The 14,414-nt window shown below is 33.8% G+C and overlaps 2 protein-coding genes across 2 annotated transcripts; one reads left to right on the plus strand and one right to left on the minus strand.

Moving 5' to 3' along the window:
- Positions 1–4,630: 4,630 nt before the first annotated feature.
- LOC125577303 (36.4 kDa proline-rich protein-like) lies at positions 4,631–5,703 on the plus strand. The gene has a single exon (XM_048738633.1). The coding sequence runs from the start codon at positions 4,766–4,768 to the stop codon at positions 5,474–5,476; it is 711 nt and encodes a 236-aa protein (XP_048594590.1). The 5' UTR covers positions 4,631–4,765; the 3' UTR covers positions 5,477–5,703.
- Positions 5,704–8,614: 2,911 nt separating this feature from the next.
- On the minus strand, positions 8,615–11,488 carry LOC106360628 (beta-amylase 5). Its single transcript, XM_013800248.3, has 7 exons — positions 11,298–11,488; positions 10,553–10,954; positions 10,306–10,470; positions 9,965–10,228; positions 9,491–9,700; positions 9,165–9,404; positions 8,615–9,068 (listed from the first exon to the last, which is right to left on the minus strand). The coding sequence occupies exons 1-7, from the start codon at positions 11,358–11,360 to the stop codon at positions 8,916–8,918; spliced, it is 1,497 nt and encodes a 498-aa protein (XP_013655702.1). The 5' UTR covers positions 11,361–11,488; the 3' UTR covers positions 8,615–8,915.
- Between the last annotated feature and the right edge of the window lie 2,926 nt (positions 11,489–14,414).

The raw sequence follows: 14,414 nt of genomic DNA on the forward strand, positions 1-14,414 counted from the left end.
GTTTCATGTTCTTGAATCATGCATGTGTTTGTGCTTCTTTGGTCTCTGGATTGATTGTTTGTTGTGTTTGGATTCTGTCTGTAGATTTATTTCTTAGTTGGGTTCGATCAATTGTGATTTGTTTGATGCTAGTTCATCAATTTTGATTAGGTTTTTGGCTGTTGATTCTTTTGTTTGTTTCTGTCTTTGTGTCGCGAGATGGATGGATCTGTATCTTGTTTGTTTAGCTTCTGTGATGAATGTCTTGGTTAGTGTAAGCTTGTACTTGTGTTGAATGAGTTAGATAGCTTGTATTGTATTTGTTTGTTGTGTTTGAGCTTGAATTGAATTTACGATAATTAATGGTTGGTTTAGAGTCACATGTTTATGGTTGTCTGTTGGTAATAAATAGAAGTGATCGTCTGGTTGAGCTGTTGAAGTTGAAAAAGCATTGTTTGTTGAATGATTTTGTATCTTGTTTGTTTACCGCTTGTGTTACTCTTTCATCTAGTCTGAAATGAAATGGTGTGGCTTCTGGTCTGAAAAGAAATGGTCTAGCTTCTGGTCTGAATTGAATTTACGTTAATTAATGGTTGGTTTAGTGTTAGATTATGGTTGTCTGTTGGTAATAAATAGAAGTGATCGTCTGGTTGAGCTGTTGAAAAAGCCATGGTCTGAATTGAATTTACGTTAATTAAGCGGTTTCACTTAGTCTTGCCATCGTTGTCATGCTCTGCTTGTTCTGTTGTCTTGTGCTTATCTTAAATGATTGTATTAAACATAGCTTGTTCTCTTGTTCTCTTGTTCTCTTGTTCTGTCATATTCTTGTCGTAAACATCGCTTCTGCTTGTTCTCTTGTTATGTCATGTTCTCACGTGCTTGTTCTCATTGTTTTGCAGGTCAAGAAGATTGAAAAAGTGGTCTAAGAAGATTGTTGTCACATGTTTATGTCTTGTGGTGGGAGCATTGAGAGCTTCTAATGTCACAGACATAAATACATTGGTCTTGCGTGTCGTTTGTTGTCACATGTTTATGTATTCTTCTGTACTTTCACTTTCTATGTCAAAGACTTTTATGTGTTTGGTCATGGACTTGTATGTGTTTGGTCACGGGCTTGTATGTGTTTGTTATATGACTTGCATGCTGTATATATATCTTCTCTCTCGACTTGTAAAAACATCAAACCCATTCTCCACACGACCAAACTCATCTTCTTTCTCGAATTGTAATAACACCAAACTCATTCTTCTCTCTTTCTCCACAACACCAAAACCATCTTCTCTCTTTAATCACTAGTCTTATAAACTCATATTCTCTCTTTAATCACAACACCAAAGCCATCTTCTTTCTTTAATCACAAGTTTTATAAAGCCATTTTCTCTCTTTGATCACAGCACCAAAGCCATCTTCTATCTTGGCATATGGTTCTGCGGATGATACGATCGACGAATACCTCCGGCTCAGTGAAACAACAACTCGGTTATGTGTGGAAAATTTTATGGAAGGAATAATGTATTTATTCGGTGAAGATTACCTAAGAAGACCAACACCGGCTGACCTTCAACGTCTACTTGATATTGGAGAGTATCGTTGATTTCCTAGGATGATAGGAAACATCGATTGTATGCATTAGGAGTGGAAGAATTGTCCCACCACTTGGAAAGAGCAATATTCTCGTGGTTCGGGTAAACCAACAATCGTTTTAGAGATGATTTTTTCGTATAATCTCTGGATATGGCATGCATTTTTTGGACTTCCAGGTACCTAAAATGATATCAATGTTCTTGATCGCTCACCTGTTTTTGATGACATAATAAAAGGTCAAGCTTCTCAAGTCACTTTCACTGTCAATGGAAGAGAGTATCATATGGCTTACTATCTCACCGATGAAATTTATATGAAATGAGCGACTTTTATCCAATCTATTCCAATACCACAAGGGCCGAAGGCGGTTTTATTTGCTCAACGCCAAGAAGTTGTCCGAAAAGATGTCGAGCGTACTTTTGGATTTTACAAGTTCGCTTTGCCATTGTTTAAAATCTAACACTATTTTGGGATAAAGTCAAAATTGAGAAGATTATGAGAGCATGTATCATACTCCATAATATGATAGTGAAAGACGAACGAGATAGATACACTCAATTTAATGTTTCAGAGTTCCAACAAGGAGAAGACACCGGAAGTTCATATGTGGATCTCGATTTTTTTTCAGATATGCCTACAAATATCGCCAATATGATGGGTGTTCGAATTACAATTTGTGATACAAAAATGCATCATCAACTGAAAGCTGATTTGGTTGAACATATATGGCGTAAATTCGGACATGATGAAGACAACAATTGAGCTCGGATGCTTCTTTCAAATTTTTCTCGTTTATTTTACTAATCTTCGTTTTTATGTTTTTTATTTAAAAATCTATTTTTAAAATGTTATGTTTAATAATTTTATCAATAAATTTTAAATTAATAAAATAATGTTTAATTTTTTTTAAAAAGTCTTTAAATAAGAGACTTGCAATGGACTACACAAATTTGCCCGTCTCTTAACCAAGTTTCTTAATTTCACTTTTCCAACTAAAAGATATTAAAAAATGATTAAAAACTCTTAAATGTCTCTTATGGATAATGATGCTCTAAGAGCACCAACAACGCTTAGTTTCCAACACTATTTCTAGACTAATTTTTATTAATATTTTAATAGTATTAAGTGACATAATTAGTTTTTATTTTTGTAATTATAATTGGACCAATATAAAATGGACATGTGTAGATGTAGTCTCTACAAAACATTGCAACGTTTCTCTGCAGAGAGATGATGGTGACACTTTCTACAATTTCTCTCCAACTTTTTTTTTGAATTATTTTTTTGTTGAAAGACTATTTTAGAGATCATCATTAATGATATATCTAAATTCTTAGACTGTAAGGGCAACATTATCAATGGTGGGGGAAAGTTCTTACGTGTGGACCCCACCACATTTTCCCAAAAATTGTGCCCAAATGTCCTTGATTAACATACCTTTTGCGCGCACTGCATTTGTTACATTGTTTGCGAGCTCTATTAACGTTTGGCGGCCCGCAACTAATTTATCTTCTTTTTTTTTATTTTAATCAGAAAAAGAAAAAGTGCTGATAAAAAGAAAAAAAAAAAAAAATCAGAAAAAGAAAAAGAAAACTTAAGAATCCCAAAAAGCCTTTCTACCGATAATGTTGCCCTAAAAGAAATAAAGAACTTGTAGCTTTTGTTTAGGACCCATCGTATAGCTGCTACTCATGGATATAGTATCCAGTAAGACAACGAACATTTCCAACCTTTCTGATTGAAAGAATTGAACTATACTAAATACTAAGTTAAGATTCGCGCCTTGTGCAGGATAAACATTATATATAAAATTATTTTATGTATTAAATATTTTTACATATTACGAAATAATAAATATATATTGAATAATTAAAAATCAGTAACTATTAAATATATAATTAAATTGGTGCGAATATATAAATCAATTTTATTAATCCAAAAATATTTTTTTAATATTTAATAGGATATGTAATTAAATTTAAATGATGCTAACATACATAGTATATTTGAGTATATTTTAAATATTAATGTCTATTAAATGATGATTTCTACTCATATAATCGTTTTGATCATTTGTATCTTTTATAAAAAAAAAATTAGTGATAACAAAATTTTCATTCTAGGATTAATAGCCCTTAATAGTTTTAGTAATTTATCATTTAAAAAAAATAAGTTGTCGATGTTCGTTCAAAAATTTTTATCAAAAAAATTGTTCAAAGTAAATTTTGAAACTTAAATATTGTATTTTATATGGTTTATAGTTTAATTTAAAATGATATATATATATATATATATTAATCTTAATAATTAATTAAATTAGACTTTTTGTTTATATGATTTTGTAATCATTTGTATTTTGTCATAACAAAAAATTTAAACCAAGGATCATAAAATTTGAATGTGAGACTTTTAACAGTTTTAGTAATTTATAGTCGTTAGTGAAATTTAAAATATAACATATACAGAAAAATCTAATTTTTTATTATATAGTAATTGTGGTTGTTTAATTTATTTAATAGTTTAAAATTAAACAAATATAATAGAAGATACACTAATTTTTATCAAATATGTATTATTCAAATCATTAATTGCCATATATAATTTAACCACATTAGGCAATTCCGTAAATTTTATTTAAGAAAATAATAAAGTACATTAATGCTGAATTTATTGTTAGTTTAATAAAAAAGTTTATTATATAATTAGATGGACCATCATATTTCTCTGACATGTGGTTACAAAAAGAAGTTGTAATGCTTCTCAAATAATATATAAGTGATTTGTGTCATTATTTTTTCGTTTACTATCGTTTTTCATTAATTTCTAGTATCCGATATAACAAGAAGTTAAGAACTATTGTCAAAGACAAATAAAGTTGTGCACATACCGAAATTCCGGAAAGTTTGACGTGACCTTTTTACTTACTTTTCGTGACACCTCCCACCCCATATACTTGTCACTACTAAAGTGTCGTCATTAATATTGTACTAATTATATTACAGTAAATACAGTCCAACATTGGTAATCTTATATAAATCGCAATTTGGCATGTTCATATCATCACGGATTCACGGATGATGATAATGAGCATAAAAGGATAAAAATATCTTAAAGATTCCTTTGGTCTATATAAAGAGGAAGACACTCAATAGCTTTAACGTACTTCATCACTTCCGCACTAAACCAAACCATAAAACTCAAGATGGGGCTTCTTCACAAACAAAACCTTTCCTTTGTGATACTTCTCCTTGGTTTCCTCGTCGTCTCTTACGCTTGTGACTGTGGTGACCCTCCAAAGCCATCTCCACACCCCGTTAAACCGCCTAAACATCCCGTTAAACCGCCTAAACCACCCACCGTTAAACCACCTCCACACACTCCGAGACCGCCAACCGTCAAGCCTCCGCACACTCCATCCCCTCCACATTCTTTTCCACCGTACACTCCAAAACCTCCCACTGTCAAGCCACCGCCACAGCCAACTCCAACCCCATCCCCTCCACCACCGTACGTCAAGCCACCACCAGTGCCAACCCCAGAGACGCCATGCCCGCCACCACCGCCACCGTCACCACCACCAACCCCATGTCCTCCTACACCTCCAGCGCCAACCCCTGAACCGGAGACTTGCTCAATCGATGCGCTTAAGCTAGGCGCGTGTGTGGACGTGCTAGGCGGTTTGATTCACATCGGACTAGGTAAAAGCTACGCAAAGGCTACTTGTTGTCCGGTTCTTGGCGGTTTAGTGGGTCTTGACGCAGCGGTTTGTCTCTGCACCACAATTAGAGCCAAGCTTCTCAACATTGACCTCATTATTCCCATTGCTCTTGAGCTTCTTGTCGACTGTGGTAAGACTCCACCTCGTGACTTCAAGTGTCCCGCTCCACAAAGAAAGAGTCCTCTCTTGGGTTGATCTCTTGTGTTTCATTTGATACAGTACAAGTACAAGTATTTGAGATATCAAGATCTAGGTTCTTTTTCCTGTTTTTCAGTTGCTGAAACAGTACCTACAAAGGATCTAAAATTTATTACTTCTCTAAATCAAAAAGCAACTTTTATGTAAGTGTAAGGTGATTGTACGTCGAAATAATGTTATTTTAAATTTGATTTACAAAATCTAATATATACAAAATTCAACTATCAGTGTATCTATATTAATTTGTATTTATAAGTTTAGTGATTTAAACTCTCTATTATTATGTTTACAAATTTTGGTTAAGAGTACTGATAGATCAAGAAGAACTTTTAACCAAAATATTATCATAACTTTGAAATAATAGGAAGCGTTTTCATAGAATTTGAAATAAATATCTTTTTTTTTACTTCAAATTTGAACTGGATTTTTAAAGAAAATCTAATTTAGCCTGGGACATATGACCGTGACCCGTTGGTCGTACCTACGTCGACCAGTACTACTACTGATCTATGTCTACAGTAATGTATAAAACTAAACAACTACTGTCTAATCAGAATGCTATGATTTGGTTGGTCGAAAAACAATGGATGTTGCGGAATCAGGAGAAAAGAAGAAAAAATCCAAACTTTAGAAACAAAAATGAAAAGCAAATACCCAAGTAGATTTTATTTTTATAATAATCAGTGTGTATGAATTTTTGCACTCTTAAAATTCATTATAATAGGCCAAAACTCGATTACTATAACCAGCATAAGAAACTAAGGGTGAGCATTTTGGTTTAATTTCAGATTCAGTTTAGTTTGGTTTATTTGGGTCTAAAAAACTTTAACCAAAGTCAACCCAAATTAGTTTGGTTTGGTTTATCTTTGGTTTGATTCGGTTTTAGTTGGTTTGGTTTGGTTTAATTTGGTTTTGTTTGAAATTAAGTTATGATTCTAGCTAGTTTTTTTTTTTAACGCTGATTTATTAATGATCTTACAATTATGATATAGGAAATATTACATAGACGATTCGACAACCGACAATACTACCTGTCTTATGAAGACCTACGCCTAAATGCATCACCTGAGCCGTCCTATGAAGATCTACGCCTGGCCAGATTTATTTGCACCATGTTGAAGATCCCTTGCAAGCCTTTCCTCTGTAGTCTGCATAATTGTTTAATAAACCGCTCTCTCCGGGACTTGAAACCTGGATTTCCTGTAATCTGCAATAAATTGCATAGTCTGGGATTTGAACCCCAGACCTGAATGTAGAAGCCTTTAAACCTTAACCAATAGACTACGGTGATTCTAGCTAGTTAGAATCCTATTTGAAATTTAAAGTGTCATGTTTTAAATTTGGACCAATTAAACATGTCGTGAGAAAATATAAAACCACAATTTATATACAACAAGATAGGAGCCCGTTGCGTTGAAACGGATTTTTGTTTGATGTTTTAATTTAATAAAAACCATACAATAATAATTCATTTTATTATAGTATTATGATTTTTTTGCATATGTTGTTTTGAGATTTATTTTATAATTAAAACGTTTTCACACATAAGTTCAAGTTAATATTTGTATTTTACAATTATGGTGCGAGTTGTTACAAACTTTATATTAAGGATTAGAGATAATGCTATACATAAACATTAAAACTGAACACAATCTGAAATAATTAATGAAAAGTAAAAAGAAATGAAAGTTAAATACACCAATCGAATCAATGATAACACTATACATGTTCTTATGTACTAATTTAATATTTTATTAAACAAGTTTTTGAAATTTTATTTTGCTAGGATTTTTTTTTAAAAATGAAAACATTATATTTTATAAATCTCCTTTTTATTTACAATTAAAATAAAAATATTATATACTCTTTTATAATTTTGTTTAAGATTTTAGAAAAGATAAACTTCTATCATATAACCTATTACAATTATTTTCTCGTTAGAATTTCACTGAAAAATATATTGCTACCAAATAATTATATTTAGTTATTAATATTATTTTTAAAATTGCTATTTTTACAATTCGTATCAACACAAATTTTAGGCTTCTTTTGTCAATTAAATAATTTTTAGTATCATGTTCATCATCAAACACTCTCTTAAAAATAATATCAAATAAAGTTTTACAATTTTTTTTTGGTTAGGACTTAAAAATATTATACAAATTTCTTTTGTTTAGTTTTTTTTTTATAAAAAAGGAAAAAAACTATCAAATATTCTTTTACAGTTTTGTAGGATTTTAAAAAGGAAATTAATATTACATAATCTTTTACTATTATATTTTGTCTGGGATTTAAAAAAATAATTTTTTTATCAAATAACTATTTCTAGTTAATATTAACTATTTTTAAAAGTTGCAATTTTCAAAATTCGTTTTTTAATATCGTTAATTTTTTTTACAATTTTTCTTGTAAATTGAATAATTGTTACTATCATGTTTATCATTAAATTTTTGAAGTAAAAATACTATTAAATAACTTTTTACTATTATCTATAGTCACAATTAAAAAAAGTAGGAAAAATTCTTAATTGGTTAAAATTAGAAGAGAAATTTCTTTTAGAAATCTCTTTTATTTAAGATTTTATGAAAAGAAGAAATATTGACACATATCACAATCTAATGTTTTAATTGACACATATCACACTCATATAAGGTGAAATATTTGAACCAAATTTTAGTTTTATATTTTTTTAACAAAAAATTATTAAAAAGTAAAGTTAGTTAATTATAAGAAAAATAAGATTACTTTTACGTTTTTATTTTATTTAGACTTTTAGAAGGAAATAAATTATTTTATTTCATTTAAATTTTTATACAACTATTTTATTTTTTAATAGAAAAATTCTGTTTAATTATTTATATATTTTGTCTTATACGTACAAACACATATTTATCATATGCACACATACTTATGTAAGACAATAACATCAAAAGTAAAAGTTATGGATAAGGATAAGATGTAATAAGGATAATAAAAAGTTGAGTTGTATATGACATATCCTAAAATCATGAAAAAGATGACAAGTAATCAAATTAACTAAAATCATAGAGAATATGACAAGTAAGCAAATTCACTTCTCAAATAATAGTATAGATAGATAGATAGATTTAATACAACCTAAAGAGATCTTCAGCATAATGCTTATTAGTTTAATTTATTAAATACTTCATCAAACGATAATTACACAAGATTACATATAACTTTATTCAAGCATAACTACACAAACAAACCCTTTAACAAAAAAACACAAACTTTATTCAATCAGATCAAGCACTCTTCACTCCACACAATACAAACCAAAACGGTTTATTTATTCCCGTAACCGAAAACGTACGACGAATATAAAAAGTTTGTAGCCACCATAATTTTTGCAGTAGACGTTGCAAAAACCTTTTATTGCCACTTCCTTCTCTTATTTTGTTTGACGATTAGATGATCAGCCATCAACCTTCATGTCGGTTTCAGTATCCCACTTGAATGCCCCACTTGGCTGAGCCGCGTCCGCGATATCCTCCACCGTCAGGTGCGAGTTAGGTGTCTTCAACGGTACAATCTCATGCCCGTACTTCTCCGCATCTCCACAGTAATCCTTATATTGTTCCCATTTTAAAGACATTATGTTTTATAACCTAAGAGAAAAAGACCAATTTCATGTGTATAACTTTAAAGTCTTAAATATACTTACTTGGTCAGCGTGCATTTTCCTCACAAACTTCTTGAACAGTTCAAAGTTGTTTTCTTGAAAGACAGTATCGGACAACCGTAGGTAAGTAAAGCCGTACATTCTCAGCTTCGGCTTACCGTTATGGTTAACCCCGTTAGGCCTCGCATTAAGTAGAATCTGATTGTAACCTTTGGTTCCATAGGTCTCTAATGCATTCTCACCAGCAACTTCTATGCCTTCTTTCCATGCTTTGCTCAATACCTGAATAAATGATTTACCAAAATAAATCAAGATACAGACCGTTGAATATGAACGCACAAATCTTGAAATCTATTCTCTTGGTGTACCATTTGAACAAGTTCTTGTGGAGCACTTAGGGCTTCAGCAGTATTGTCGGTATCTTTCATCTCAAGGCAAGTGAAGTTGAGAGTGCCGTAGTGTTTTGAGAGCATCCGAGCGATCGGGCGATAACCATCTCTCTCGTAAAGGTTATAATATCCCGCAGTAAGCTCCGCCGCGTGGCTGTGGTGGTTGTACAACCAGTGAATTCCAGAAACCTATCTCGTTCACGTAATCAATTTAGATTCATAAACTAGTTACCTTGCTAGACAAGTAAACTTGAAAAATGCTTAAAAAGTGTTGATTTTTTTTTGTTATTAACATTGAAAGCCAAATGAAACCATTAGTGATTGAGCTGGTTTTCTGTTAATACTGATATAGCTTTTTGTCAGTTCCGTTTGATGCAATTTGAATTTGTTTTGTTTTAGTTTATCAACATGATCCATGTATATGTCATTTGTTTATAGTAGTAATAATAATACCTTGGCAGCCAAGTTAACTTTAAGTCCAGCGAAGATCTTGTTGGCTTCTCCTATGATCTGATCTCCATGAAAGATAAGCTTGTTCGAGTACCATGTCAAGAAAAACTTCCCCTCCTCCGAGACATAGGTTCCATTAGTCTTGAAAAATCCAGTTTCCTCCGCCTTGTCATTGTATTCTCCGGCGTTGTCCGGCAGATCCCACTCCGGATGACCTGCTTTGGCCGCTGCTTCCTTGAACTCGCTCTTCAAGTACTTGTCATAACACTGGAACCACCAAAACGCAGCGTTTCAATTGATAAATCGTACTAATAACAAACATGTATGTTATATGCAAAATTAACCTGAAATTCTCCAATGCCTGGAAACACCCATCCTTGGCTTTGTGGGTAAGCAGGGTAACGGAGTTCACCGGCAGGACCAAGTCCGACCTCGATGTCAACAATGGCTCCAGCTTCTAGCAGCTCCAACATGTTTTCTTTGAAGCTACTCATGTAGTCACTATACATCTGAATGATGAAAATGTAAATATATTCAATAAAACGCTGATCGGGGTTTTCTCAAGAACGCAAACGCTAGGATTCTACGTACCTGAACAGGGGTTCTTCCAGCGAAGAGAGGAAGATTGTCGACACCGAGTGAGAGATACTCGATATCTCTTGTTCCTCTACGGTTAGTGTAGTAGATATCTGGATCGCTCTCACCAACCTCACGAACCCATTTCGGGATGGGGATCGTGACGACGTCGCCAACGTTTCCACCGCATTGGTGAAACGACATGATTGCTTGGATTTTGAGTCCTAAACGGGCGATTAGCTGGAACAGCGTTTTGTAAGCGGTCCAGTCATATTGTTTAGGGCCTTTGGACTCTATGATTCCCCACCAAACATCGACCATAACGCCGTCGATTCCAGCTTCTTCTTTGAGACGCTTGAGGTGCGTTTCAAGCGTTTCGGGGTCCGCGAACACGTTTTCGACATTCACCACTCCCAACTGCATTCAACATTATTTTAGTCTTCTAATACTAACAAAATGAAAACAGGGGAAAAACTTAAAAAACATTTATTAACTGTAAGATAAAGCAGAAGGAATATTACATTAACAGTGTGACAAGTGGTAGTAACTGAACCGGGATTAACCATATATTAAAATTCAAGAACTCTCAGCTTTAGACGCCAAGATTTATATAAAATATAAGATATGAGTTATATTTTAACATGTATAAAAAATTTTTGCTACGTTTTAAGAAGCTAATTACATATGACCTTACTTGAACTGAACTATAGAAACATTAGTGAAACAATGTAAAACCAAGTTGTGATCGATGATGAGTTACCGGAAGCATAACGTAGACGGGAACATAGTTGAGAAGAAGCTTTTCGTTGTAGTTTGCAGCCATTTTTAAAGCTTTTTAGGAATGAATAAGCAGTAAGTGATACTAGTTGCTGAAGCTCACTTGCGTCTCATAACCAAAGCTGTGCTCTTTATATAGAGAAATATAAGAGTGTTATTGCAATTTGCGAGAGTAGTTGTGAAACGATTGGTGCTCTTGTTTCCACCGTCCACTGAGGGTTGTATAATGACTTTATTGCCCTCTGTTATTTGGCTTCTTCCTTGTCTTCTTTCGTCATTTTAAGAAACCTTTGCAATAATTGGGGTTTCACGATTTTGATTTTCCGACATTTATTGTCTTGTTGCCGGCCTTTTTTTGCTCTCCTTGTGTTTATTAAGCACGTGGAGGAAATACAAATGAGTGAGTGTATGTTGTATCGTCACTCGTCACCGTTCAACTTATGATTAATAGTCAGACTCGATTTCTATGCTCTCAGCTCTATCTGAAACATTTAGCTAGGGATGTGTCTTAGAGATCATGAGCATAGAAGTAAAGAATGTAAAATGGTCTTTTATTCCATAATCGATCAAATGATTTTGGTAAAAGATATAGTTCCTATACACAATTGACTAATCATGTAAACCAAATAAAATCACCGTGAGATCTTGAGCCCGATCCAAAAAGAAATCCACTTGTTTTAGGTGCAAAAAGAGAAAATTTTGTTAGTTCCCCTATCATTTTCTATAAAAGAAAGAGTCTCCTTAAATTAGAATCACAAGAGACACAACAAGCGAAGCCCTGCACGAGCGAAGCCCCGTTGTCGCCTCACCATTGCTGACTAGCTACCTCTGACGCCCTAAGAGCATCCACATCAATGAACCCCCTCTTGGGGTTCATCTTTTTAGTTTTTTATTATTAAAATTTGTTTCTTTTTCTTTTTGGTTTTAAAAAAAAAAAAAAAAAAAAAAAAAAGTTAGACCAATCGCGGGCCGCCACGATACGTGGGGCCCGCGCTACAGTGATGAACTTTAGGAGAGAGGGGTTCAACCAAGAGAACTTTAAGAGAGAGAGGGTTCATGAGATTGAATTATTTTATTATTTTTTTTTCTTGGTTTTTGTGTGAACTCCCCCCATGAACCCTCAATGGGGGTGCTCTAAGCCGCCGATCTCGTAACCCTACTCGTCGTTTTCTCATCAGCTGCATGTAACCAGATCAGATCTCAGCCCTAAGGTAAGGTTCATATCTTCTTATTCCATCTTTCTTGTCATTGAGTGGAAAAAACGGCTTTTTCATACATGAACAACTCGTATAAGTTCTATTTCTACACAGACTTGTGAAGTAGTTCAACTCATACATAAACTATCAAATTTCGATTTAACATACCTGAACTTTCTCTTTTTAAAAAAAATCAACTTTGACCCTACACTACAAGAAAACACAAGTTTTACGAGGGCAGTTTTCCTCGTTACTTCGTCGTAAAAGCAGTGTTACGACGAATTAGCGAGGAAACCCGTTTCGTCGTTATACGTTTGTCGTAACGCATATATCCTCGCTAATTCGTCGTAAGTTAGCGAGGAAATAATTTCGTCGTAAAAGCAAAGGAGGATATTTCGTCGTAAAGACCACGTAAAGATTCCACGTAAGGACGTCACTAAGTTTCCTCGTAAATACCACGAAAAACTTTCCTCGTAAAACCCACGTAAATAAATACTCGTAAAATTAACGTAAATACCTTGACAGCTTTCCACGTAAAGAAAACGTAAAAACCTTGATAGATTTCCACGTTATTTCCTTGTAAATATTTCCTCGTAAAAACCACGTTAAGCTTCCACGTAAAGAAGCCGCAAAATTAGCTACGAATTTACTTCGTTTCATTATTTTATAGAAATATAAAAAATTATAATTATAAATATAATTTAAATTATTTAAATTATTAATAAAATTAAAATTCTAAAAAAATCAAAACCAAAATATTTTATATATAAATAAGTTTTGAATTCATAATACAAGAACCGAAATTAAAAAGAACTAAGGGTGGTCGTTAATTAATCGCCTCGTAGAATTCATCACTCCTCGCCTTAACATCCGCCTCGGCATGTGAGTCGTCGGTCGGTGACTGGCCTGGGATAGGATTTTGTTGTCGCATGGTCCTCAACAAAGTCGCCCATTCCGGATTTGTGGCCGCTACAACGTCCAAGAAGCCCTCGAGTCCACCCATACGAGATCGCAGCTGAGTAGACTCTCTACGCAGCTGAGTAGACTCTCTACGCAGCTCTTCGGACTCCCTACGCAGCTGAGAGACTTCATCATCCCGTCGCTGAACATAAGACGATGTCGCTCTCGGAACATCGTTGACGGAACCAATCCCCAACGTCCGTCCCTTTTTTTAGGGACAACCTTAAAAACAAAAAATAAATTTTGTTAGTAAAAATTTAAAGTTAAATTAAATGAATATTTAAAAAAATTAAAATTTTAGAAAATTTACCTCCTCGTAAAGTTTATCCACTTCAGGTGTGGATAAGGTGACGGGTAATCCATCGGTGGACTGTTGGGTCAGCTGGGTCTGGCGTTCTTCAACCCGAGCAGCCAAATCGTTGTAGATTTGCTCGGACTTGCCATCTATAAATCGGCCCGCCTTGTTCTTGTGGGTCCTCTCGTAAAGTTGCATAAGAGACGGGAATTCTCCCGTCTCTTTGGCCTAAAAAAACATTTAAGAAAGTTGTTAATTAGAATATATATAAAAATATACTAAAAATTTAATATAATTAAATTTTTAATTACCATTTCCAAACGGACACCAGCGTGGGGTTTTTGCCCCTAGTGTGAAGCATCGGCCCGTTCCCGTGCTCATCGACTGTGTTACGGGAGTTAGAGCAAGACTGGGCGATTCTAATGGAATCAGGAAGACGCCAATATCGGATGAGGCCATCCCAAACATCCGTGGTGAGCTCAGCGGGTTTGCCACGCTCATACCCCTTCACGATCCAGTCACCCTTCCAGTTGGAGACCGTGTCCAACAAGCGAACTTTCGCCTTCGCTTCAAACTTCTTCCTCACCCTCTCAGTGATCCCGAAGGCCCAATTATATTTTTGCTGTTGGAAAAAATAATTTATAATTAG

The sequence above is a fragment of the Brassica napus genome, chromosome A8, assembly GCF_020379485.1.
Source record: "Brassica napus cultivar Da-Ae chromosome A8, Da-Ae, whole genome shotgun sequence".
NCBI lineage: Eukaryota > Viridiplantae > Streptophyta > Magnoliopsida > Brassicales > Brassicaceae > Brassica > Brassica napus.